Genomic DNA, 27,057 nt, shown 5'->3' with positions numbered 1-27,057 from the left:
GTTTGCACAGACTCAAAAGGGCATTCCAACCCTAGAACTGTTGCATAACTTCAGCGCCAGTATGTAGAGCTGCGGAAACGTGGCAACATAAGGGAATTGCTAGTATTCATACCCTGCTATGGAAGGAGACCTGACATATTCAGAGAGGCTATTTCGGAGCTCTTATATAAGGGTATTGCTGCCATAATTTGTCACCGCATTACATGGCACAAAAGGGACAAGTGGATTTTGTTACAGGACAAGTAGCTTTATGAAGTAACCTGCCCCATGGACAAGTAGATATTTTATTAAATTCCACACCCCTGCTGTTAAATGCCTGTTGAGAAAAGTTATATTTTCTGGAGTTTGTTGAGCTTAAAGTGACCAAGGTTCCATACGGACTTTCCGTAAGGTTGTGGCTGAACAAAGTTTACCTCACCCGCCCCCTTCCTCCCCCACCCACCACCTTCAATCATGGCATTGTTGTCATGGCAGGGGGTCGGGGCATGAACATTTTTAAGTGTATGTTTAAAAACTGCCAGTTTTAATACATCACTCAATCCAGTGATAACCTGATGTGCCAAATAGAAACGTATCTGCATGTTAAAGAAATACACCTTTTTAAAACTATTTTTGAAAGCTGTTTTTTGCACAATTTACGTGGCAAACACATCCAGGGATTATAACGTGCATGGGATTTTAGCGGCCATTCTGCTTGGCTCGCCATGTTAATTTGTTGGCTTGTCCACCAACCTCTGGTGAGGAAAAGAGAGTAATCAACAGTTATTTGGAAGTTTACGTAGACAGGACAGTACCAGGCCACATGCGCCCGCTCTCTTTTATTTAAGAGTATGGGATTACGGTTTCCAAAACCATGGAGTAGAAAAAGACATTAACACAAAACGTTAATGCAGCTCGATGTCCCCAGTCAATTTATCGCAGTTTAGAGTTTCCATAAAAGACGAAATACGTTAGTAACATACATACAGCAGTAACACAGATGATAGATACGTGACGCACCACAAGCCTCCTGCACCACACGTGAACAAGCATGTATTGAAATAAAAATGTGACAATGCTGGCGCACACGGCACAGGGACCTGTAGCAAAATTGTCTTTTGATATATTAAGTGCGTTTCAGTACACTACAGCCTAAAAGATCTATGTGCGGTCCAACTGTAAATAAAACACTTTCGTTTACGTTTGACATGACATTAGGGACACTCTTAATTTGTAGATTTTTGCTTTAGACAAAGGTGGTAACCCAAACTGGCTTCAGTCAAACACTAACACTCCCAACCCTCGTGGCGGAGAAGCTCAAGAACCCACTGTACCTGAGAAAACGGAGGTGACAGCTACACGACCACCGAAGGCAGAACAGAAACTGGCAGCGTCCTTTAACTCGGCAGCCCGAGATCTCGAGGAAGTGGAAGTACTGCACAGGTCAAAGGACGCAGGCAGCGCCCAGCTGAAGTATTCCGGTTTGCCTCTAGCTCTGATGCGCGCAGCAACAGATTCGCGCCTACCAGCCGTCTCTGTCTGACTAGCACACAAGGGGACTGCTGGGCATTGCAGGGATTTTCTGCATCGTGCCAGTTTGTGGGCTTTGTGTCTTACAAAAACTGTATTCCTGTTGTTTTGCCCTGAGCCTCGCTCTCGGTGTACCACGTTCTCCAATTCAAAATTAGTACTTTTCAACCTTTCCTAAACAAGTTGGTGCTGCCGCGGCAAGCGAGCCCAGCTGCCAGTCGTTGAGGGAATCGCCATGAACACCACCATGTTTCTCCGAGGTCAAGCAGAAATGCCTCGGAGAAACGCAGCGTCGTTTTCGGATTCGGGGGCGTGTTTTTCTTTCTCTCCTCTTGCCATTGGCTGGAATGTTTACATTCCAGAGAAGAGAAAGAAAGTAAAAAACACGCCCCCGAATCCGAAAAAGACGGGGCTTAAATGGACAGACGCCCCTCTCCTCAAGTGGCTGGCCTCCGTTTAGGAAGCCAGCCAATGTAGAAGAGGGGCGGGTTCAAGCCCCATACTAGAAAACATTAAATCTCGCCCTAAAAAGTATGCATAGGGCAATGCTCTAATTTCGGAACCATCACATGAATTCCAACACAGTTGGTCTACGAGAAATCGTGGTGTCATTCGATTGTTAAAATTTAAAACCACACAATCTCCCCCAAATGTTTTTTGGGCTGATTCTAGCCATTCTACTCTTCTAGCCATTATAACTTGGTTACCAAGTGAATCCCCCCGAATCCCTCTCAAGTTTACTTGATGGGTTAGCCAATGCAGAGATTTGTTCATTAATTGGGCAGTAGACTCCGTCTGACCCTCTCTCAGAGGTGGGGCATTTCCCAGGATCAATACAAGTGGTGAAGATGCCTCCGGCAAGTATAGTGACTGAATATCATGCCTTTCATGGTAATGCAAAGCTATGTGTGGTTCAGTGTCTCAAGGCCTATGAGGAATGTACTCGGTCTATACGACCGGATGTTTCGGCACAATGGTTGATTGCGTTGCAAAAACCCTATAAACCTGTGTCTGTGGCTACCATAGCCAGATGGTTAAAGTCAGTTATGCAAGTGGCTGGTATTGATACCCAACTGTTTGGGGCGCACTCTGTTCGTGGTGCCATGGCATCAAAAACCTTTATGTTGGGCTCTACCATTCAAGATATTATGAGATCTGCTGATTTGTCTTCTGAGTCTACATCTAAACAATTTTATTATAAACCGGTGGGTGATATAGCTTCAGTTGTGTTTGATAAGCGTTAAACTAGCATAATCAGAAGCCTCCGGTCCTGTAATAGAATACAAAATTAGCTAGCATTCGCACCAAAAATGTTCAATTCTATTAAGGACACGGAGGCAAGGATTATCCCAACCGGTTATATTGCAATGTTTGTAATGTTTGCCCACCCGTATGTACTTTATACTCTGTTAAGCAGAAGTTACGGGTTTTTCGTGTTTCCTTCCTTTCTGGTTCTGAAAAAAAGATGGAATAGAAGTACTTCCGGTTAAGAAGACGTATACTTACCAGTTTGGTTCTGGAATTTCATCGTTGGAGGATGGTTGTTTGGACTTGAGTTAATGTTATTGGACTAAAATGTTCGAGCAACGAAAGAGGCTCAGCAACAGGATATGGTGGCTCTTATAGGGTCATGCAGGATGTGATGTATAACTAAGTATCACGGGAAATGTAGTTTTATTTGCATACAAAACGTTTTTCATTGGCTGCTGTGAGTAGCAAATAAACGAAAGAGAAGCACAATCCTCGCCTCCGTGTCCTTAATAGAATTGAAAATTCTTGGCACGAATGCTAGCTAATTTTTTACTCTCTGACTGCTTCGGTGATCCCGTCCCTGGCTGTGAGGTTTCCTCTGAGGTGCACTTCCTGCGCTCCGGTCTGCACAGCACCTGTAGAGATCATGGGAGATTGGAACTCCTGGCCCTTTTCTTGTGGAGACTTCCAGTTCTTTGGGGAGCTGTTGCCGGTATCCAGGTGACGTCATTGGAGCACACATGCTGCGTTCCAGCTTGCATATCGCATACGTGCTTCCATCTTTGTAGAAGGAGTTTCTGTTCTTAGATGTCCTGTCACACTTATTAGTTCTGACGCCCCTACTTCGAAGTATTAGTGTGCGCACTTCCATATGTTTCGTCAAGCGCGCATCCATTCGGCACAAGACGATTGAGGCCTTCACGTTGTTGTGCTGCCTTTTATCTGCGCGCCAGGAGTGCGATTGAAATTTTCCACAAATTAAACCTCCATGGGTAACTTTGCTTTGTTTGTGCATGTGGGGCGCTACAGTTAAACCTACATTTTTCGAACTAAGCTACCTTCTGCATCCGCGCTTTTCATATTTTTTCGAGAGCGTTCACCATACTTTTAATACTTGTCAAGTTCACATTTTATCAATCCTTGGCATTCAGGATTTATTGGGCAGGAATACTAATTGTTACTTCCCAACTTATCTAAAGCCACTGCAGTTTTTGCATCTCTGTTATCAACCCAATCATCTTCATCATGGCATCGGGTAATGTTTATAATTTAACTCCACCACAAGCATTCTTGCCAGCTGCAGGGGAGCCAGCATTAAAGTTGGAAGTATGGCGTCAATTTTTCACTAATTACATATCCACATTTGATGATGAAAACGAAGACCTAACCCCTGAAAAGAAAAAAGAAAATTTTATTGCATTGCTTAGGTACGGGCAGCCTTATAGTATATAATCATATTAATAACAAAGTCCGCGCTGGTGGGCAAGGAGATGTGTACACTAATGCGTTGGAGGATTTAGACAGTTATTACAAACCGGAAACAAGGTAAGGAGGAAACTATAGAGGATTATGTGACAGTTCTGAAGAATTTGGCACTAAAGTGTTGCTTTGGCGAGCTGCACGATGAACTCATAAAAGATCAGATTGATATGCACGCAGCTAATCCCTCCATTCAGTACTCTCTATGGGCAAAGGATGGAAAAGCCCAACAGGATGCTATCGACATTGTAAAAAGAGCTGAGTTGACATGGAGACGTGCCAAAACAGTGCTGTCTGAAAACTAAATGAAGCATTAAGAACCAGCAGTGGTGGCCAAAATAAGCAGTGTGAAGTCACTTCCACAGACTTCATTTCACAATAGGAACAAGGATATGTTTGAGACAGAGCAGCAAAACAGTAGTAACGTTTATTCACAAAGGAAGTGCTACAGGTGTGGTAGCATGAAACATTTGGCCAGTGACAAGAGGTGCCCTGCACGCTTACAGAAGTGCGCTAAGTGTGGCATTGTAGGAACCTTCCAGAAGGTTTGTCAAAGAAAACCAGGCAATAGAATTAAGTTGGTTGAGCAAGCGGAAGAATACAATTCCGAATCGTCTGAGGACTTTGACATTAACATGTGTGTACTTAATGTGGATGATGCTCATGTGCTTGACATAGATACAGGTGATAAGGCAAAAAGAAAGAAACCAATGTGTGATATAACTATTGGGGGTGTCAACATTACTATTATGGCCGATTCTAGATCCCCATACACAATTGTTAATAAGGAGGTGTGGGATGGTAAATTTGTTCATGTTTTTGCATAGGAGTTGGCCCAACCTGATATTTCTTTGAAAACATTCAATCAATCAATCAATCAGTGACACTTGTAAAGCGCGCTACATACCCGTAGGGTCTCAAGGCGCTGGGGGGGGGGGGAGGGGGGGGTGCCGCTACTGCTCGAACAGCCAGGTCTTCAGCTTCTTCCTGAAGGAGAGGTGGTCTTGGGTCAGGCGCAGGTCGGTCGGGAGGGAGTTCCAGGTCTTGGCGGCCAGGTAGGAGAAGGACCTTCCTCCTGTAGTCGCTCTTCGGATGCGGGGGACGGCGGCGAGGGCGTGGTTGGCTGATCGGAGGTGGCGTTTGGGAGCGTAGAAGTTGACTCGGCTGTTGAGGTAGCTCGGGCCTTGGTCGTGTAGGGCTTTGTGTGCGTGGGTGAGGAGGCGGAAGGTGATTCTTTTGTTGACGGGGAGCCAGTGAAGGTCTCTCAGATGTCCGGAGATGTGGCTGGTTCGTGGGATGTCGAGGATGAGTCTGGCTGAGGCGTTCTGGATCCGCTGGAGTCTCTTCTGGAGCTTGGCGGTGGTACCGGCGTAGAGGGCGTTGCCGTAGTCCAGTCGGCTGGTGACGAGGGCCTGGGTGACGGTCTTCCTGGTCTCGGTGGGGATCCACCAGAAGATCTTCCGTAGCATGCGTAGGATGTTGAAGCACGCCGAGGAGACGTTGTTGACTTGCCTGGTCATGGAGAGGGAGGAGTCCAGGAGGAAGCCCAGGTTGCGTGCATGGTCTGTCGGTTTGGGTGCGGTGCCCAGGGCGGGAGGCCACCAGGAGTCGTCCCAGGCGGAGGGTGAGGAGCCCAGGATGAGGATCTCCGTCTTGTCCGAGTTCAGTTTCAGGCGGCTGGTCGTCATCCACTCGGCTACCTCTTTCATCCCTTCGTGCAGGTTGGATCTGGCGGCGGCGGGGTCGTTGGTCAGGGAGAGGATCAGTTGGGTGTCGTCGGCGTAGGAGATTATGCTGAGGTTGTGTTTGCGTACGATGGCCGCGAGGGGGCTCATGTAGACGTTGAAGAGGGTGGGGCTCAGAGATGATCCTTGAGGGACGCCGCAGGTGACTTCGGAGGCCTCTGACTTGTACGGTGGTAGGCGGACTCTCTGTGTTCTTCCGTCGAGGAAGGAGATGATTCACAGGCGAACCTATTGAAATGGTGGGTTACAGGAAGTTGAAATTTGTTTTTGAAAGTAGGGAAACTATGAGCAAATTGTATGTTTCCTTTATAGGTCCCTCTGTGTTGGGTTGGAAAGATTGAGGCAAGCTGGGCATTACCCTCAATCCTAACAGCCCCGAACCAGTTTTATTAATGCAACCAGAGGAGGAATTGGGTTGAGCTATTTCCTAAAGATTCTCCAAGGTATTAAATGATTGCTTTGGGAAGTTGAAGGGTTTCCAACACAGAATCCAACTCATCCAAACCTTGAATTCACAAAGTGAGAAACATTCCTTTCTCATTAAAATAGGAAATAAGGGTACAACTGGTAGCTTTGCACAAGGCTGGGGTCCAAGAACCAGTGGGCTGCGCCCATGGTCGTAGCTAGGAAAGCTAATTGAATGTTGAGGCTGTGCATCAACTTACGCAACCTAAACCTAAGCATACTGATGGACCAGTATCCCATGCCTAAAATTAACGAAATGCTGTCACTCACTAAAAACATGAGGTGGTTAGAAAGTCTACAACTTTTATTTCACTGTTTGAATGTTTTAGATTTAAAGAGTCCCTTTAAATGTGCCAAAGATCAATGCATGTGATAATCAAAGGGTCTTTCAAGATGACCTTTTGGTGATGGGTAGAAGTAAAAATGATCACAACCGAAATTCGTTTAAAGTTTTAAGCCCATTGCAACCTAACGGTATCACTGCTGATTACAGAAAGTGTAAATTTGCTATGAAACAGGCGATGTTTTTGGGTCATGAAATCACACAAGAAGGCATTCAACCAAAAAAGAATTTTGATGGCCATAAGGGATGCTTCTGTGCCCAAAAACAAAGATGAAGTGCGAGCATTCTTGGGGCTGGTGAAATTCTATTCTAAATTTGTGAAGGATTTCTCCTCCAAAACATACGGTATCAGACAACAGTTAAAACTTGGGAATAAGTTTGAATGGACACCACACTGTCATAAAGCTTTTGCTTCTCTGAAGGAGGGCATTTGTAATGCTCCTCCTTTACAAGGTTTTGATCCCAATTTAGCAAGTATTGTCACTACTGATGCTAGTGGAAGGGGCATAGGTGCTGTCCTCACCCAAAAGAACAAATTTGGTACCTAAGATACCATTGCTTTTGCTTCGCCCTCCTTAAATCCTACAGAAGAAAAATATTCTGTAATAGAGCGCGAGGCTCTTGCATGTGTGTAGGGACTGGAGCACTTCCACCAGTTTGTTTGGAGTAAGAAAGTGTTACTACGTAGTGATCACAAACCACTCACAAGATTAATAATCACTAAGGGGTTGTGCACTGCTTCACCCACGCTAGCTCAAATGTCAGTGAGACTGTTGGATTTTGACTATGATGTGCAGTATGTACCTGGTGCGAAGAATGTTGTTGCTGTCTTCCTCAGTCGGTTACACCTTCCTATAAGTGATAATGCTGAGGACATGGGGGAGGGGTATTGTGTTGCTAATATTATTGAGGAATTCCCTGGCATTTTGAAGGATGAGTGGAAAAAGGCACAACAACAGGACGAAGTGAGCAAAATTATACAGGGAGGTTTTCCAGGAAAGAAAGACATACGTAAGGAACTAAGGACATTTTGGGAACTTAGACATGAATTGTCCTTCTGAAGTCATGAACCAAAAACAGAATGTATGGAAGTGCCTTGTAAAGTTCCTGAGAACCATGAATATATATGTATTAAAACAAATAAGTTTGAGTTTCCCTTTGTTGGGACAAGTCTTGATATTTTGTACATAAAATGTTGAATATATATGATAAAGAAAAAAGTGTATAGGAAATAAAGATCTTAATTGAAATGGTGTGTTACTTTAAGTATACAAGTCAGTAGCATTGTATTGGATTATCCTTATTAAATTAAATGTTCTCAGTATTATGAGTCATGTTATGTATTCGTTTTGTATGTCTTTTTAGATCAGCACCCTGATATGGAGACCCTCAACAGGCGAGATGCTCCTGAACTGCCCGACTTTGCCACTCTGAAAAGGATAGCTCGAGATCAGCTAATCTATCTATTGGAACAGGTCAGAGCAGTATGCAAATCATTAGCCAGGGCTATATACACAGCATTCATTGTACCATCCGAAACAGCTGCTATGTATATAATGAAAATGAACACATTGAAATTACTTTGCATAGGAAAAACATGATTTGAGCAGCATCTTCTTTGATTGTGTGCTGTACTACTGACCCAACTTTCCTGGTTTAAGTTTGTAGAATGACGGTGCAGGCAATAACCATTTTTCTTCAGTGGTGTTAGCATTGCCTCGTAGAAGTCAAAGGCTGTTACTTAGAGCTAAATGTACCTTTTTTGTGTGTGCAGCTGTCAGACTTGTTTGGGCACATGGCTTACAAGCCTGCTTTGTTGTATTTATTGCTACTATGTGTTTTGCTGTTATTATTTTACTCCACCGGTAATTTTGTACAATTGCAACTGTGCTCTGCAAAGCTATATGTTTTTTGTATACCGTAACTACTTCAAAATTGTATCAGCAATCACCCCACAATGTCCTTGTATACCTCGTCACATAATGTCACCACTTACCTATTTGTACCCCAAATGTATCTTATGTATTTCGGCTTATGCTATTTTATACCTTGTATACCTCATTACTTTCTGTAACTATGTATCTGCATAAAATGTATCTCAAGTATATGCTGCTACCTCTGTGAAGCACTTTGATGCCCTCGGGTCAAGTTTGCGCTAAATAAGACTCAATAATTAAATAAAATGAATAAGCAAGGGCCGCTGAGACCCAGCTGTGGTGGTTAAGGACCTCTGCTGCAGGTGCCCGTCCTGCTATGGCTCTGTAAACTGGGACCAGCTCAACCCTTTCTGCACTTGTCTCATAGAGTAGCAAGGGTGAGCAGTCACAGGCTTCTCATGGAGGTAGTTTGGTAGTTTAATATCACAGCAATACTGAATCCTACATAGTCCAGTTTCCCTAAGCTACATTCTAGCAGTGAGGGACACCACCCCCCTTCTTCCTCATAATTATTCTCTTTATCACTATAGTAAAAATCCCAGGATTACCTTACAACAACCCTCTGCTGGTTCAATCAAAGGTTAGGTTCAGTTGCAGATCACTTAAAAATAATCACTGTTTCAACGAGCAATTCAGTTCAATATTATTATCACTCCTGTTGCAAATTATCTTCAGCAGGCGAGTATGGCTCTCCTACATGCCTTAGTCTCTTGTCCCTTTGTGGAGGCTAGGTCTCATGGTTTACCAGCTATTCACAGTGGTCTGTTGAGTATGGCAGGTGTAGGTTTCACACCCTCTCTCACGGCTTGACTCATCTTTCACTTTTTGTTTGTTTGATCTGTTTATTGATTTTCACATGTTTGAACATTAGGAGCATTTAGGTATAATGTATATACTGCTGCAGTACTAATATAGGGTTGTTACATAACCTCATAACAGAGTGTGTACAGTGTATACATTTCAGTGATTTCCATCAATGATACAATGGTGTGGTAACTTAATATCCAGAGCAATTGATAAATGCAGTTTATGTTCCCAATAATGTTCTGTAACAACAGTCCTGCACTTTAATGTAGCTATAATAGGAGTTTAAGAAGCATAATGCTTATAATTGAATGACTGTCTGCTGAGTGATTGTGTAGACACTGATACCATACAGTACCATGTATAACTCAAGCATGCAATATCAACATAAAAAAGGGGAAAATCAACGTCTGTGTGCATCTTTAAAGGGTTTTCCAAGCTATCAAACATTAACATCAGTTGCCTCCCGGTGCATTAACCCCATAACAGTCCTCCCTGGACGTTCAGTGCTATTGTGTGGTATTTTGTGAGGCATGCATGTCTCCGCACATCACACCCGCCCACACATGCCACTGTAAACGAAACACACTGCATAGAGAATTCTGATGCTATGTGTATAGGTCTTCCTTTCCTTCCTGGAGCATGTCTGATTGTGAATTTGGGCCTGCTGCACCTTGAAAGGCTATAATAATTGTGTTCCAATTTTTTGCTATAGGGTACTTACGTAACCCAAGGGTGTTCTCCCTGCAGAGGGAAACCCTTTCATCTCTGGCCCAGTTGAGGAGGGAGCAGGTCCACGCCATCAGGGATGGTGGATCATTAGATTTCCAGCATTTTGTTATAAGACGTTTAGCTACACTAAGGCCCAACTCCAGAAACCTGTTTGTGGCTCTATGTTTTCGGTCTCGCTTATACATCCCCAGTATGCATGTTTTCTGAGTATTCGATATGGGTCTGTCTGTGCTGTCGGATAGTTGTTGCACCACACTGTCCCAGTAATGCCTCAGCCCCGAGCATGACCACCGCATATGCAAAATGTCAGCATTTAGCTGAGAGCAACGAGCACACCTCATATCATATCTATGAAAATAGCAGTTAATTTTCTCTGAGGTCATATATGCTCTTTGTGCAATGTATAATTGTATCAGTCTGAATCTGTCATTGATGCACGGGACCCGCTAATATTGTGTTCCATGCTTCCGACATGCACGGTCAATGGAGGCAATCGCATCCGCAAACCAGCAAATAAGATGACTACCATCTCCCATTACATGTATATATTGGAGCACTAAATGTGTCTGCGGTTCCTGCGATATGTCTCCCCATTTACTACGCAATACACCTACCCATGAAGCATATGTGAGAAAGCGTCCTGCAGGTATGCCCTTTTCTTATGTCAAAGCATTGTAAGAGATGAGTGAACCATCTTGGTATAGGTCACCTAGCATGTCTATACCTGCTGCTTGCCAGGCATCTAGGTCTGCTATGAATGTAGTGCCGCCACCTTTGGGCATTCCCTGAAGTGGAATTGATGGCACATATGGTGTGATGTTTTTGGTGAGGAATAGGGATCTGCAAAAGCAGCGATAGGCCACTTGCAGCAACAGCGGGAGGGGGCCACGTCTACCACCACAGGGGTGAAACATCAAGAGTATCGTATGTAGTGTGCATGGGGTGCCTGACCCAGCTGTGTCTGACAAGTTTAGCCCCGCCATCCATCTTGCCACCCACTGCAGCTGCGCCACCAAGTAGTATGCTGTAGAAGGGGTACCGCCAGTCCTCCCTGGTCAGGACCAGACTGGGAACCGAAACCGGCCCTGGTAAACAGCTCGGCTGCCCCCCTGGGGGGAGGGCCGATCTAATTCCTAGGCCCAATTGTGGCTGATTTGGTTACCGGGGGCCGATATTGCAGGCCCCCGGTTACAAAAACGCCCCCCTGGGGCCCAAACCCGGCTCCCAACCTAGCAGCCCACCGGGAAAATGCCCGGTGCCTGCTACAGCCAGTCCGGCACTGTGCTGTCATGCCCCGCGGTCCAGCCCCTGGGTGCAGTGGGTATTTAAACGACGAAGGGCGTACAGACGCCGCTTCGCGTTCTAGCTCTGAGCCCCAGTTCCGTCTTTCTCTTTGTTGCTTGACTTCCGGTTTCCCGTATTTCCTGTTTGCCAGTGTGAAGCCGTGGACGAGTCGCTTCAGACGCGTCCCGGCTCCGGGATTACTACAGCCATTCCCGCTGGCGTATCGCAGAGGCGCTCCTTCCATTCCGAGCCGCCAAACTCGTGGGCGCAACTTCCACCAAGGCGTCCATGCTTGTTTTGCCTTCCCAAGTAAGGTCTAACTGTTTATTAGTAGTGCGGGGTTTATCCCGTCACTCGTCTCTCCTTACCTCGGAGTTCGAGGTGGGCTGTTTGTTATTTCCCTTAGCCGGCATTACCCCTTTGTTGATTCCCTTCGGCTAAAGTCGTGTTATGTTATATGTAAGCCTGTTAAGCCCTACCCTTGCTTATCAGGCTTGTGTTGTGTCGTGTTGTGTGTCAGCCTGTTATTCCAGACTCAGGCTTGTATTGTGTTTATGCCTCCTGTTGGAGCGACTCCACGTCCTGTGCATTAGTTGGAGTCAGACTCGGTGCTCTCACCCCATTTCTAGCATCAAGAGCCTCCCTGGCGCATACATTACTGGTCCCTACCTTACGTTTTCTTAAACCCGCATCAGGCATTCTAGGGTGATTTGTTGCGAGGACCATTGAGCAGGGATTTAGGTTTTCCACCTACCTACTTTAAAGTCACGGTACGCGACCTTCCTACACTTTGTATACGCATATGAGGAATTACACCCTTGCCTCTTTTATATTTTCTATCTTTATTGTTCTCAGCCTAAAAAGGGACTTACACAGTGTACATCTGAGTCCTCCTCTGAGAACCGATCATAAGGGGGTCCTGCAGAGGTGTACCTACTTATTCTTGTAGGCCATAGTCCAGGAGGCTGACCTCAAATCTGGTAGGTGTGTGGATGGGAATGCAGTAAAGAAAGCTCCAGGGTAGTGCTGTAGTCGTATTCATTTACCTGCCTTTGTGTTACAGCGGAGAGGCTCGTTTATTCCTTCCCAGTAAGAACAACACCTACCTGCTGTCTCGGCTGCCAGAATCATCCTTCAAGACCTGCCTGTGTTTCCCCACCTATCCTTGTTTTGTTTCCCTGTTTTCCCCAGCGTGTCCTTCGTACTCTAGTGTTTGATAGAGTCGGAGGAGCGTGGGGGCCGACTGTGGACTTTCTCCAAGGTTCCGGGCGTTCCTGCAGAACATTCGCAATCATTACAATAGGCCTTATAAACCTCGGGTAGTAGACCATCCGGTTCTGGTAATTTCCCCCAAACCAGGAATCTAATCGGTCCTTGTATTTCAATGGGTGTGATGGGAGCGTCCAATTCCAGGCGCTGCTCTGGGGACAACGTCCTAAATGAGAGCGCATCTAGGAAGCTATTTTGCTCTAGTTCAGAGACCTCCATGGTTGTTTGATACAGTGAGGTGAAATGCGATACTAGCTCTTCATGTTGGGTATATCTCATTACCCCAGTCAACGACCTCAACGCCGTGATGCGCCTAAGTGACTGTTTTTACCTTATCATCCAGGCAAGTAGGGTGGCTGATTGGTCTGCTGTTGCCTGTGTTTTGGCTGATTGAGCTGCATAGTTCAGGTACCTTAGTCTTTTGATCAGTTCTACTTATGTTTACCTCGCCTTTGAGAGCCTTGGGGAGTGTGTGGGATCCATGGACACCTGTGTCTCCAGTGACAACAATTTACTCTCCACCCCTTGGAGCTCTTCCTCCACCTGCCTTCACATCCTGCAGCCCAGTCCCAGACATCCCCCGCACCATCACCTTAAAGGCATCCCACTCTATCAAGACCGATGAAGCCGTGCCTGTGTTGTGGGCAAAATAGTCCTCAGTGATCGTGCGGATAGAGTCTTGAAAGGAAGGGTCCTCTAGCATAGTAGGCTGTAAGCGCCATGTCGGAATCAGGTGATTTTGCATTTCCCAAGACAGCGAGATAAAGTGTGGATTATGATCAGAATGCGTGCGCCCTAAGTATTCAGTCTGTTGCACGTATGATAGTAAATTAAGGGTGCAAAGAATCCTATCTAGGCAGACATAAAGGGTGTGTGGGACCGAGTAGAATGAATATACATGAGTATCAGGGTTGCGGTGTCTCCACACATCTGTTAGTACCCAGCCTCTCACCCAAGTCCCCTGTAGCAAGGCCCCCGTGGAGGCCACTGTGTCATGCTGTGGTGGGAATGAGCGATCCAGGGTTGTATCCAATACGCTATTAAAATCCCCCTTATTACACAGGGTATGTCGCACCACTTGGAGAGCACAGGTGACAAGTGAGTGGCAAAAGGGCTCCTGGTCTGAATTAGGTGCATATAAAGTGCCCAGCAAAAGGCATCTCCCATTTAGTTTACCTTTAAGAAATAAATATCTTCCTCTACAAGGAGTGGGGGCCCGGACGGACCCAGATCAGTGCTCTGCGGGCAAAGGCTGAGTAGTTCGTGGCGAAGACCTGTCCCCGCCACCTGCGCCGCAATGTGTTTGTTTTTAAATGTGTAAGATGCATCTCTTGCAGGAGGGCAATCTGTGTGTTATGTCTCTTGAGGTAAGTGTATACTGCGTATCTTCGAGATGGAGTACATAGCCCTCGGACATTCTAGGTCATAATGCGCTGTGTTGCCATGTAAAGGTTGCGTTCAGTTGCCTAGATCGGGAGTGGTGGAATGAGTGCCAGCGACTCTGCTTGAAGTTGAAGTCCTGTGTTAGTTTACAGGATGTGTGATAGCGCCCGGTAGGGCTTAATACAAAACCTAACGCCAACATGGATGTCTTAGAATGCCAAAAGAGCAGGTCTCCCAACCGCAAGGGACTGCCCAAACTAAAGGATGTATGACGATAGAACGCAAACAAAAACAACGAATACCATTACATCGCATTTTTCACATCGCATGCCCCGTTACATCGCATTCATTTACCACGCAAACCATGACATCGCATTCCCCCTTCACATGCATGCAAAATACCTTTTCAATGCACCACAAATACCACACATTCACTTACATCGCAAAATTCTCCCTAACGGCCGCCCAAACACTAACATAGGTACCTACCAAACACAGTGCGACCCCCTAACACTACCCTCAACCCTAAGCCCTAAACACTAAAGGCTATAAAACGACTCTACACTACGACCTCAACCCTAAGCCCTAAACCATAAAGCCCAAAACAGTACCCTACACTAACCCTAAGCCCTAACCCCTAAAGCCAAAAACAGTACCCTACAGTACTCTTAGCCCTAACCCATAAAGCCAAAAACAGTATCCTACACCACTCTTAACCCTAAGCCCTGAAGCCTAAAACACTACCATATACTCCTTCCTCAACCCTAAGCCCTAATGCCTAAAGCCTAAAACACTACAATATACTACTTCCTCAACCCTAAGCCCTAAACCCTAATCCCTAAAGCCTAAAATACTACCCTCCACTACACTCTCCATCAACTACCCTAAACCCTAAAACACTACGAGTCCAGCATCGTCCTTACCTGTCTCTCATCGTGGTTCCAGCGTTGTCTCACCGTCCCGGCGCACGACCTTCCCGGAGCCCGTCCCGGCGCATGACCCGTCGGTGTAAAATCATGCGTTGTAATGTCGCATGCGATGTAATGGCGTGCGTAGTGAATGCACGTGTCGTAACGTCGCGTGCGTTGTGACGGCACGCAACGTAAATGCATGCGTTGTAACGCATGCGTTGAGATGGTTGTTCGCCCAAACTAAATATTGTGAAAGAACAGAACAAAGAATCCCCTAACTTGTGTGGGATCAGGAGTACATAGCTTAAGAGCCTCCATGTGTAACGTAATCACCCTATAGCTAGGAGAATCAGCGCCCTTCAGGTTGCCCATGTTGTGTGTGCGTGCGGAAAGCCCCCGAGCGTGCCTTCCTCCAAAGGGGAGGTCAGTTTCTTTTCCCCTCTCTCTGACTCCCCCTCCACCTCACCTCCCCCATCCCCTCCAGACCCCCTAAGCCAGGCACCAGCATTCTAGTGTTATATAAGGCAACCATGTATATCACAGTGGAAAGCATACAGTTATAGAAAGGATACAGCTTCCATCAGATCATTCGCTCCGACGTCTGTGTTGTGACCTCCGGGAGAGCCAGAGTTGGTGTCAGAGGGGCCTGCAATCGATGAACCTTCATCATCAGTAGGCCGGGGCTGACACCACTTCCCTGTCAGAGTCTTTAGTCAAATCCGATATCCGCTCTGTTCCCGTACAGCCTGTTGATGCTCCATGATGATTTGTTCCAGGTTCGGTACTGTGATCAATTTTGGTGCATGTGTTTTCCTCTGTTGTCTGCGCCTTTTTGGGTATTTCGTCAAGTCTACTTGTACGCGCCCTCTGCCAGTAGGTGTGGGGCCTGAGAACTTTCCTGACGTTTCCATCCAGTCCCAGGTATCCTGCAGTGTGTTGAAAAACCTTGTATTGCTGTCAGTTACTATACGCAGTTTCATGGGAAAGAGTAGTGAGTATTGGATATCAAGCTGCCGGAGCTGTTGTTTTCCAGCTAAAAAGGATCTGTGTACACTCCAACAGTGTAATCAGGAAAGAACATTACTTTGGCATTCTCCACTCTGATCTCCTATAACTTCCTGGCCTCCCGTAATATAGAATCTGTGTCCTGATAATGGAGTGTCTTAAAATGAAAAGGGTGAGGGTTAGATCCCGGGGCTGGTTTCCTGAGTGGAACGCGATGTTCTCTTTCAATCGAGAAGAAGGGTGACAGAGATGTTTCTGGTAATCTCACCGCACCCTGACCTTCCGCACCTTCCGGCAGCCCAATGAGGCGAACTTTATTAGCGAAGTCTGTTTTCATATACCCTCATCTGCTTCTCCATGAGGTCTGTGCTTGTTTGTACTACTTATAAGATTAGTTTAACAGTGGTGAGGCGTTCTGACAATTTCTTATGGTCAGCACGGAGAAGCGTAAGATCCGCCGCTACATTGTCAATGTTAAATTCCAAACAGATTCGAGATCTCTCCATGGCTTGGAGTACCGAGTCAAATCTGGCTCCCTGTTGTGAGGTCTGTTGAGAGTGAGACTCTCGCTTGTCAGCCTCCATCACTAAAGAGGATCTGGAAGAGGCTTTAGGGCATGGCCCTTTAGTACGCCCTATTAGGTAGTTTTGGAGACGATGATCATTGTTTCAGTAAGGTGTGCGTAAGAGTGCAGCCTTCGCCTCCTCACTAAACTATGACCAGTTCACTGCGATTGGGCACAAGAGAGGGAAGTGTGTCGTGGAAGAGGGGCCAATGGGCGCTGCACTGTCTTAACTATGTCGGGAAGTGACTGTCTCGGGTATCCTAAAAGATGAGTCACTTTTAGTACTTCTGCTCGATGAGAAGTGTCAGCCATTAGAACTTGTGTCCGGAGTATCTTCCTCTTCCCTCTTGACACCCCTCCACATGTATGGCATCAGGGGAGCAAGGAGAAGAGGAGTTCTCCTTTGTACTTCATTGCCAAGCGTTCACTCCAGGGCTTCAGGTTGCTGTGAAACTCAGTAATTATTGCCAGCCTCCACCTCCTCTCTTTCCCTACTAGTGTGCTGGCCGCGTAAAATAGGCACAAGGAAGTCGAGGCTGGGCGCTCCATGCTCCTTCTCAGCACTAGGAGCCTCCGTGCGTGCCTTGCTGCTTGCAAGGCCTTTCTAATCTATGGCCCTCCAACGATGTCCAGTCCAGTGTGCATGGGGTCCCCTCATCAAGACGACTCCGCCACTGTATGCGAGAGCAGCCGCCGGTACCAACGCTGCTCCCCCAGGCATTGCTCACGCCGTCCGGCTCAGTTCATGTGCGGCCACTCACTGCGGGGCTCAGTAGGCCCAGCGCCGCTCGATCTCGATGCCGCCTCAGGAACTTAGGTGAGGGACGGCTACCTCTGATATGTGGCGGGGGCGTTTGGGAGGGCGAGACAAGGAGCTCTCGGTGGCAGGCATCTCCTGATTACTCTAGCGGCCTGTGCTTGCCGAGTACGCCTGACCCACGGTTAAGGTCAAAGATACGGGTGTGCACCGCAGTCCCGATCCCGGTCGCTGATGTCGTCCTGCACGCACTCCGGGGTCATCTGGTACAGCTTGGGTCGTTATGCGGCTGGCCCTAGGCTTTTATAAATTCCAGATAATAAGGGCGTTTTACGGAGCAGTGCTAATGCACGTCCACCATCTTGCTCCGTCAAGCCACGCTCCCTCTTGACTCATCTTTCACAGTGAAGTAATTGCAGCAGCTTCGCTCAGGACAAGTTTCACAGGACAGTCTCGGGGATGCTGACCTGGGCAGTAGCTGCAGTTGCAATATCCAGGCCAAGCTCTTCATGGTAGTGTCAGTCTTCAGGCCGATCAAGATTCTTATCTTCGGTCGCAACCTGGTTTATTTCTTCTTCCTCTTCTATGGCTGCGCCACCAGTCTCTAAGCCTGGGGCACACTGCTGAGCTACACAATCAGACACACTCTTTTAAGATGTTAGTACAGCTCACCCCTGAACTGCTCCGAGTGACCAGGTGATTCTTTACAGCATGGGTCACTCCTTAATCTATTTCCTAGGTCATCAGCCTTCTCTGGGACTCGTAATGCTTAGAACAGATTAGTCTTCTCCTCCTGGACATTTCTGGCTCCTGCAGGGCCAGGCACACCTCTTCCCTAGACCTTCACCTTCTCCTGCAGAAATTTTTGACTTCCATTGATTTTCCCTGGCGATGTGTTGTCATTTAGACACAAATCTTTGTTGTACATCAACTCTTCGGGTACTCTGTTTAGCACTCAATTGCTTGGTCAAAAAGAATTTGGCACTGAAACATAGTGGTTTGGCTCACTGATGCCCTAAGGTGCCTCTCCATTTTCCATTCAGCCCTCGCCTTTTCTGATGATATTTTGAGTACCTGAGGAGAGCGCTCCAGGAGTCGGGTATATCGATCCATTAATAGGAACATAGTACACAGTTACACCTGTAAACCTCCCCAATTCTTAATATCCTTACACTCACCCATGCCTAACCGAAGCTTTGAATGTCCAACGGTATCTTGCAATCCGGTCTGACCGAAGTGAAATTCATCGTTCTCTCCCACAGACTCTGAGACAGTTTTGAACTTAATCTTCTGGATGACCGCAAGGAACAGGGTTTTGACTGCTCTATGGCCACCTCTGTTACATCTCTCACCCTTGACCCCTCTCTTCTCACATATAAGCAAACTTGCCCGATCAGCCAACTTTCACCTTCTCTGCCAAAAAATAAACAAAAAAAATTCTCTCTCCAGTCCATCTAAAAACAGCAGCACATGTATGGTCTTTGGAGAGTATTTGCCAGCACTCATTCCAAAAATGTCCTTTGGCTGTTATCACAGCCTTTCTTCACTTAACACGAGGAAACAAAAGACACACAATTGATGTACAGAATGCAGAACAAATCAAAACATTCACCCCCAGTCAAGAGATCTGGGTTAAATCCATCATTCTTTTGCTCATCATACCACCCAAGTTTAGAACTGGCCATATGCAAATCAGGCTTGGTCCTGTGCCTCATAGGAACAGCCCAGCCCGAACTGCCAAGCCAGGTCCTCCCTCGACCGGAAACAAGCATCCTAGGACCGGTTTCTGGGTTGCACCCATCATCAGCCAGGATAGCTTGAATCCAGTGGCACAGTGAGCCCCGGACCCACGTCTGGGCATACCTGGTGCACTTAGGGCGAGGAAGCAAAAGACACACAATTGATGGGTGGAATGCAGAACAAATCAAAACATTCACCCCCAGTCAAGAGATCTGGGTTAAATCCATCATTCTTTTGCTGATGAGGGGTGAAAACCCGAAACCAGTCCTAGGATGCTTGTTTCCGGTCCAGGGAGGACCTGGCTTGGCAGTTCGGGCTGGACTGTTCCCATGAGGCACAGGGTCAAGACTGATTTGCATATGGTCTGCATTCCACCCATCAATCGTGTATCTTTTGTTATTCACTTAACAGCATACCCTTAGCCTTCTCAAGAAAATTCAACCACATCACCCGATCCCCCAACAGCTACACCGGCTTTCCATCTAAGTAAAGATAAAATTGCAAACAACCGCTTGTCTTACAGAGCAGTCCATTTGTGCTATCTGTCTTATATTCCCAGGCTGCTCAACATCTTGGGAGGTCAAAAAGGCCCAAGTTTAACCTGTCTACACCTTGAAAAACCCCAAGTTCAAACTACCCAGTCTCTCAACTAAACATTCTCCTAAGAAATCTCTATGAACTCTCACCCAGGTGACATTCCAGCTGCACCCTCTCTCATAACATTAGGCAAACAACCACAAACACATCTTATCCACATCCATCTATATGCCTCTTGTCTAGATATTAGCTGGCCTCTGAGAACTTTCTCCACCTCAACTCATGAAAGCCTCTAACTCGTTGTTGCCTCTTGTGGAAACAGTTAAGTTTGCAGCGTGAACTATATAAATGTTTTTTTTCAATATAGTCAGCTCATAATATATTTTTATTTAAGCCTCTTGCAGTCCAGTGTCTTAATTTAAAAAAAATCTTTGTTTTAGTAAAAAGTTAAGCCGAGTACAGCATGAGCCGTGAAGTCACCGTACCGAGAACAAGAATTCACATTAACAATTTTGAATCATCAAAACATTCCCCCCTTCACTGGGATCCGTTAGCAACAATTGAAAGCATGTTTTCACCCACCCTGCAGTGCAGGCACATTCCTGTACATGAATACTGTTTACACACTTGGGAAGCTTCACAAGCCCCAACTGTTGGTAGAAAGTGAAATATTTATGTGCAACCAAATATTCATCAGGCCTAATCGGAGTCTGCCTTATTGCTGCTGACATTTGGGTCCACTCTCATAGAAAATATCCTCAGATGCATTCTTGTCGGATCCAACCACTCTTAATCTTCTTGCCTCAGCCAATGCCCGCTCAGTTGTATCTTTCAACCAGTCAGCAGTTGTGGCAATCTTGATGCCATCCAATGAATTATATGTCTTTTCCGCAATACGACCACCCCCAACATAGCAGATTTATATGGCGTCATAAGTTTCCTGGTTTGGGAAAAAGCTGTAGGACACAGTACTGCAATTTAGGAGTGATTTTAATCGATGTCATTCTTTTTAGAAGCATAATAACCTTTTCCCAATATTCCCATACAGGACCACATTCCTAATTCATATGGCGGAACATGGCACTTTCATGTCCACATTTAGGGCAGTTGAGTGATCGATGAATATTTTGTGAAGCCTCAATGAGGTCTGTAGGTACAATGCAGAGTGTGAAAATGTGATAGTTTAAATTAACTTTACTGGCTATCATTTTGACCTGGACACATTTAGCTTCCCATTCTTTGTCAGAGATGGGCTTATAGACCATTTTAATCTAGCCTTCATGGGGCTTTCACTCTGTCCTTTTAATGACCTTATCCAAAATATCAATTTAAGGTTGCTACCACCTTCCAACAACAGCTCCAATGTCCTAGACACTGGACGCACAGAAGAAAACTCTGTCCTTAAACTCACTAACCTTGCGCGTGAGCTAGCAAGAGGCAGGAATTGTCCCCAGGCCAACCCAGAGTGCTTCACATTCCTCATCAAATGTTCTAAACTAATCCCTTGGATACATATCTCCCAAAGTAAGACATCCACCTTTCTTACACTTAGAAAATGTTTAGAGTTATACCTCTAAACAGTTTTAGCAACCTAATCGGTAACTATTGTGAGAATGGGGTCTGCATGAGTACTTACTTCACCATCACTTCCCAAGCCGCTGCTATTCTAACAATTAATGGGGAGTCCGTTGAATGATTCATCCCCCTGCATCAAACTGCATGGGAGCATATCTGCTCTTAGAACATCTTTCTCACAGTTCCACTCTTCGCTTCACCAGGACACAACATGTTGAGGTGGGCAATATCTTTCTTGACATTATTTTGTGATTAGAATTTTGTAAAAGATCGCACACTCTTTCGTTTTATGATGTACTTTGTCTGAAAAATATTATTAATGCAAGAACTTTTACTAACACTAGTATGAGAGTCTGCCACTCCAGATAGTGATGAGCTACCAGAGAGGCTTTCTTTGCCTTGTCCTTGATTTGGAGACTCGAATGCAATATTTCTTCACAGTGACAAATCAAAGTACCATTAAAACAAAGAGTTAATTTTACATTAAATTTACTCCAACACAGATGTTCTAGCCGTAAGTTTCGTCCCAATTCATTGTGATGTTCTACTGAAGCAGCCGGCAGTCAATTTCTTATTTTGCTCCTTTGTTAGGGGCATTCAGATTTGCATTTTTCCCCTAATGTTTCCTTTGCGGTGTCATCCTGATTTGAAGTATTTTTCACATTTTACTTGCAGGATTTATTTTTCTTTCCACAATGGATTGTTCTGTACCAATATGCCAAAATCAAGTAATAGTCTAGATTGTTTTTAAGAGTGCTCATTTTATATTGTCCAAAGTTTCTTATGTCTCCAAACCTCTTCTTTCTATCTCTGTGACACTGCAAAGGTAAATGTATGTAATTTTTTCTTGAGTTGAAACAGGTATCACTGCCATCTTTGCTGGTCAAGCACTAGGTATCAAACATAACTGACAACAGTTAGCTCATTTCAAAGCTCTCTATTAGTACATAAGTGCTACCTTTTTGTAAATAAGAGCATGCATTTCTAAAAAGGGATTATAAATTGTTTCAAATTCCTTTAGAAAGTTCTTATTCTTTAATGATTTTCACTCCAGAACAGCTGGCTTCCAAAGCTCCTTAATCATCATATGACCGTTTTAAAACAGACATCAGATTAAAAAAAATAATTATTTTGGAAATTGTTATAGTTAGTATAAACTTCGATGGATCTTCATAAGATTCATAAATGATTCCCGACATTAGTGTGTTCTAAGACGTTAGAATTCGAGCTTGTGTCTTGAGATGCAACATATGTATAGCATCTTTCCTAAAAATGTGCATCTTCTTACAAGCCCACAATGAATACTTCAAACTTTCATAGCCATTTTGACAATTCTCACATATATCATACTATACTATCAACTATATATACAACTGCATGAGCTTCTTATAATATAATGTTAGCGACATCAACCTCTTGAATAAGATTGCTATCTTGAGTAACTCAAACAGATCAAACTAGCAGACCTCCATCTGCTGCCCATCCAAAAATGCACCCTTATCAAACTACTCACACGCAAATACAAAGCTCTGCTTGAGCTGAACAGCCACATCCGCCTTCTAACCCTCCCAAAGACCTTCTCTCCGGCAGTTTTCTGCTTACCTGTGTCCTTTGCATCCCAACAGCTAGAGCCAGCACCCATGCCTTTTCATACCCAGCCCTTAAAGCCTATAGCTAACGTCCATTTTACATCAAAGCCACAAGCACAGGCCAAGAATGCTGAAAGAAACTCTTCTAATAGGCTACAGATGTAGCAGTTTCTCCTTCTCTAGGCGCCAGGATACCCACCCTGGCTATTTGCGTGCTCTATAAGGAAGTATAACATAGTCAGTTGAGTAAATCTAGCCTCTTCTGACTCTATCAACCCATAAAACCATCACAATTCCCGAAATTGTCATACATTGAGATCACATTTTTTAATTCTCTTTATCTCCCTCTTTACCAAGTTTTTGCTAGAACATGCTCTTGTGTCAACTTTATTCATAAGTTCAACATAGAAGCTTCCATTGTTGAAAAAGCATTCAAAGATCGAGATCTACTTGACCAATTAGCTTTAGAGTTTTAATAATACTGGTTCTGGCAATACACAAGGACGGCCCAGCGGTGGCAGCTAATTTCCAAAGCGCCATGCTTGCTGTCAGTACCTGGATGTCCTCCAACTGTCTGAGGCTTAACTCGGACAAAACCGAGGTCATGACCTTTGATAATCTCTCCCCGGTTTGGTCTTCTGCCTCGTGGCCTGACCAGCTGGGCTCTCCTCCTGTCCCAGTTGATAAGGCCAGAAACCTGGGAGTCATTTTTGACAGCAAGCTGTCATTCAACCTTCATGTTAACAAGGTTGTGTCATCTGCGTTCTTTATTTTAAAGAAAATTAGGAAAATACTGCCTTACCTTCCCACCTCAGCTGGGAAGACCCTGGTCTCTACCCTAGTGTTTTCCAAAATCGATTATGGGAACGCCCTCTTCCTTAATACTCAGAAACTCGTTCTATCTAAGTTGCAGTCCATACAAAATGCTGCTGCAAGAATTCTTCTTGACATCCCCCGCCGCCAGCCAACTACTCCAGCCATTCGTCACCTGCATTGGCTAAGAGTAGAGGGCCGCATTAAATTCAAGGCCCTCTGCATTGCCTATAAGGCAGTGCATGGCGTCGGTCCAAAGTTTCTGATTGAAGCATTCCAGTTGTACAGCCCCAAGAGACAGCTGAGATCCGCCAACTCCTGCCTGCTTCCGTTACCTCGCACGAGAACGGCAACCTGGGGAGACAGGCGCTTCCTGGTTGCCACACCTAAACTCTGGAACCTTTTGCCACTCACCATAAAAACTGCCCCCAATTTGATAAGCTTTCGTAGGCTCTTAAAGACATGGCTGTTCAATCAGTAATCCTGCGGTTTGGTCTCTCGTTTTTGTCACATGCGCCGAGACACCTTCGGGTATTTGTTTGTGCAATAAAAATCGCGAAATAAATAAATAAATAAATACAGCCAGCTATTTCTATCATAAATAGATGAAAGTTCAAGATAAATGGAAATAATAGGAGTGGACAAATATGAATGTTCTCTGTCTCCCAATTTTTAAGGTTTCTTAAAATATAATCAAATTTGAAGAAATTAGCAGTCTGCTGTAGAGATATTGATTCGTAATTATTACTCAAATCTGAAAATTCAAAATGTCCCTTGTCCGTATTCATTTGGATTTTCCTTTGCCCAATCCTGCTCATTTGACCTCTTATGAATTTATTTCAGAAGATTTTATTAATTTAATTAGTTCATTTACACAAGAAACAAAAAAAACTGTAATTGGCTGCTCTTTTTTGTATACAACAAACAAACACACATACATTTAAAAGATGACACATCACTTGTGAGTGTATTATTATGTGATAGGCGAAGGGTTCAATAAACATGAATTTGTCATCAATAAACATGAATTTGTCATCAAAATGGTTTATTGGGTAATTGATACAAATCCTAGATCTCATAATCGATGCACAACTCATGATTAGTTTTCATCGATTTTTGTCCAGAGCCTAGCAATTGAATCAAATAGCCTTTGGGGAAATCGCAACGTAAAAGCAAGTTGTAGTTATGATGATATGTGAATGATGTAAAATGCAAAAACTCCTTTAACTTGTTTATTTCCTTGAGGTTCAGTATCTAGTATATTAATAGGCTGTGAGATAAGGCAAAAGGAAGAGATAGAAGAGATAGAAGAAAGGATAAAAAGATATATATATATTTATATAGACTGGATAAAAGTATACTGGGCTGTGAGTATACTAGGGTGTTCCACGATTATTTAAGCAAGGTGAATGTTGCTGGGCTACGCATCAGAGTGTTCTTAATTATGAATTGTGGTCTAGTTCATAGGCTCATTAAGAGCATGTGAGGCGGGAGTGTCTTTAGTGATTTGGGCCATATACATCTTAATGAGTTTAAAGGTGTTAGTATAGATTGAGTTATCCAAGCTTCTTACAAAGCATACCCAAGCCCACCATGTTTGATAAGACAAGATTGCTCAAATTTCTCGATTTGGAAAGTATAGTTTTAATCCCTAGGATGAAGATCTATTAGTAAAAAGTTATTCCGATTACCATTTCTCGACTTTGGTAAGGTCCAGATACCCTGGAAAATGGTAATATAATTTAACATAAATTGTTTTTGCAAAACTTTGTTAATGGTATGCTAAATATCGTTCCAGAATGGTCTGACAAATTTGCACGAGAAAGGCAAGTGTTCCATGTTTCTTACAATTCCAACATAGATTAGATGAGGTCAGGCCCAGTTTACAAAGTCTGCTTGGGGTCCAAAATACATTATAAATGGTCCACAATTTTCTGGGAGTAAGTGTAGGAGAGAATGTTGCTATAGTATATTTTTCCCCACTTTGTCCCAGATGTGGTAGTTTGAACTCAGTTGATTTTGTTCAATTTATTTTGTGTGTTATATTTATTTTGTGTATTCAAAGTGGATAGTTTCCCCTATTTACTAATGACCGGCCTTAGTGGTAAGAAGCTATAGAAGGTCAGGTTTTCTAATTTGTTTTCATGTAAATTTGAGAAGGAGTAAGGGGCCATTTGTGTCTCGCTTTGTTTGCCCACTCTTCCCAAAAATGCTTTTTGCCTTCTATTTTGATGTCTAAGTTGTAGCAGTGGGATGCATTTGTTGATTTAAAAAAAATTCTACGCTGTACTTTTCTGTCTAGTGCCTTGAGGGCATTAGATGTATTTTTATTAATGATTAGAGAGTGAATGGTTTTGAAATATTTTCATGGGAAGGGTTGGCTGTGGTGCTATGGGGTGTATAAGTTCTTTCTCTATTGGGAGCCAAAGGTGAGCATTGTTGTTATTGGTTTGGAACCATTGGATGTGTCTCCGTATAAGGAAGGCAGTTTGGTAATTAAAGAAGGTGGTGAGATTGATACCTCCTAATATTGTATCTATTCTTAGTTTGAGTAGAGCGAGTCTTGATTTTTTTCAATTTCTAAATGAAGTTTGACATTAGTTTTTCTATTGTTATAAAGATATTAACAGAGAGCTGAGGTGAGAACATGCTGGTGATAAACTTTATTTGTGGTGTTAGTCTTCCCTTTGATGCACTCTGTTCTATCCCACCATCACATATGTTTTTGAGACCAATTATCAAGTAAATATTTGACTTTCTAAGTTATTGAATTTTCAATTTGAAGTTGTGAGTCATCTAGAGCCTTAATAAAAAAGATAACTGAGGTATTTAATTTATATATTTTGCCATTTTAAGCCTGTTTGACCCAATATATCAGAGGTACACAGATTATGTAGGGAAAAGACTTCCCTTTTGTCCCAGTTGTTGAACTAGTTGGAGCTTACTGCGTAAGCATATAAGGTGTGTAGAATTTGCAGGCATGGTCGATTTTGTATCTTCCGTTTAGATTAGAACAACGTCTACATATGCAAGAAACCTTTGGACACTAAAGGATAAAGTTGAGCCTTTTTTCTGGTCGTGACATAGGGCAATCAGGACAGGATGTATTAGAAATAAGAACAGTGACAAATGATACCTTTCTCTTGTACCTTGTGGAAGTGCACAGTGGTTCAATAGTTCGCCATTTACACTTATGTGGGTCATCAGTTGAAATAAACTGCAAAAGCTATTTGTTCAAAGCTATCTCAAAGATCAAATTTGCATAGCACTGAATGCATGAAACTCCAGGAAACCTTATTGTATGCCTTCTCTGTGCTCATAGTCAAAGCAGTTGGGGTGTTACGTAGTTTAACCCTTTCTAAGA

General features: G+C 44.3%; 1 protein-coding gene across 2 annotated transcripts in view; it reads left to right on the top strand.

Moving 5' to 3' along the window:
- The window catches only part of VPS33B (VPS33B late endosome and lysosome associated), a 613,489-nt gene that overhangs the window by 47,928 nt on the left and 538,504 nt on the right, over positions 1–27,057 (top strand). For both annotated transcript variants that reach the window (XR_014978823.1, XM_085644389.1), the window contains exon 2: positions 8,158–8,267. Coding sequence is in view for 1 of the 2 variants with exons in the window: in XM_085644389.1 (XP_085500515.1) it covers positions 8,172–8,267 (96 nt within the window). In the remaining variant the exon portion in view is untranslated. The remainder of the gene's footprint in view (positions 1–8,157; positions 8,268–27,057) is intronic.

This window comes from Triturus cristatus, chromosome 3_1 (assembly GCF_964204655.1).
Source record: "Triturus cristatus chromosome 3_1, aTriCri1.1, whole genome shotgun sequence".
Taxonomy (NCBI): domain Eukaryota; kingdom Metazoa; phylum Chordata; class Amphibia; order Caudata; family Salamandridae; genus Triturus; species Triturus cristatus.
This window is presented reverse-complemented; position numbering and strand designations above follow the sequence as displayed.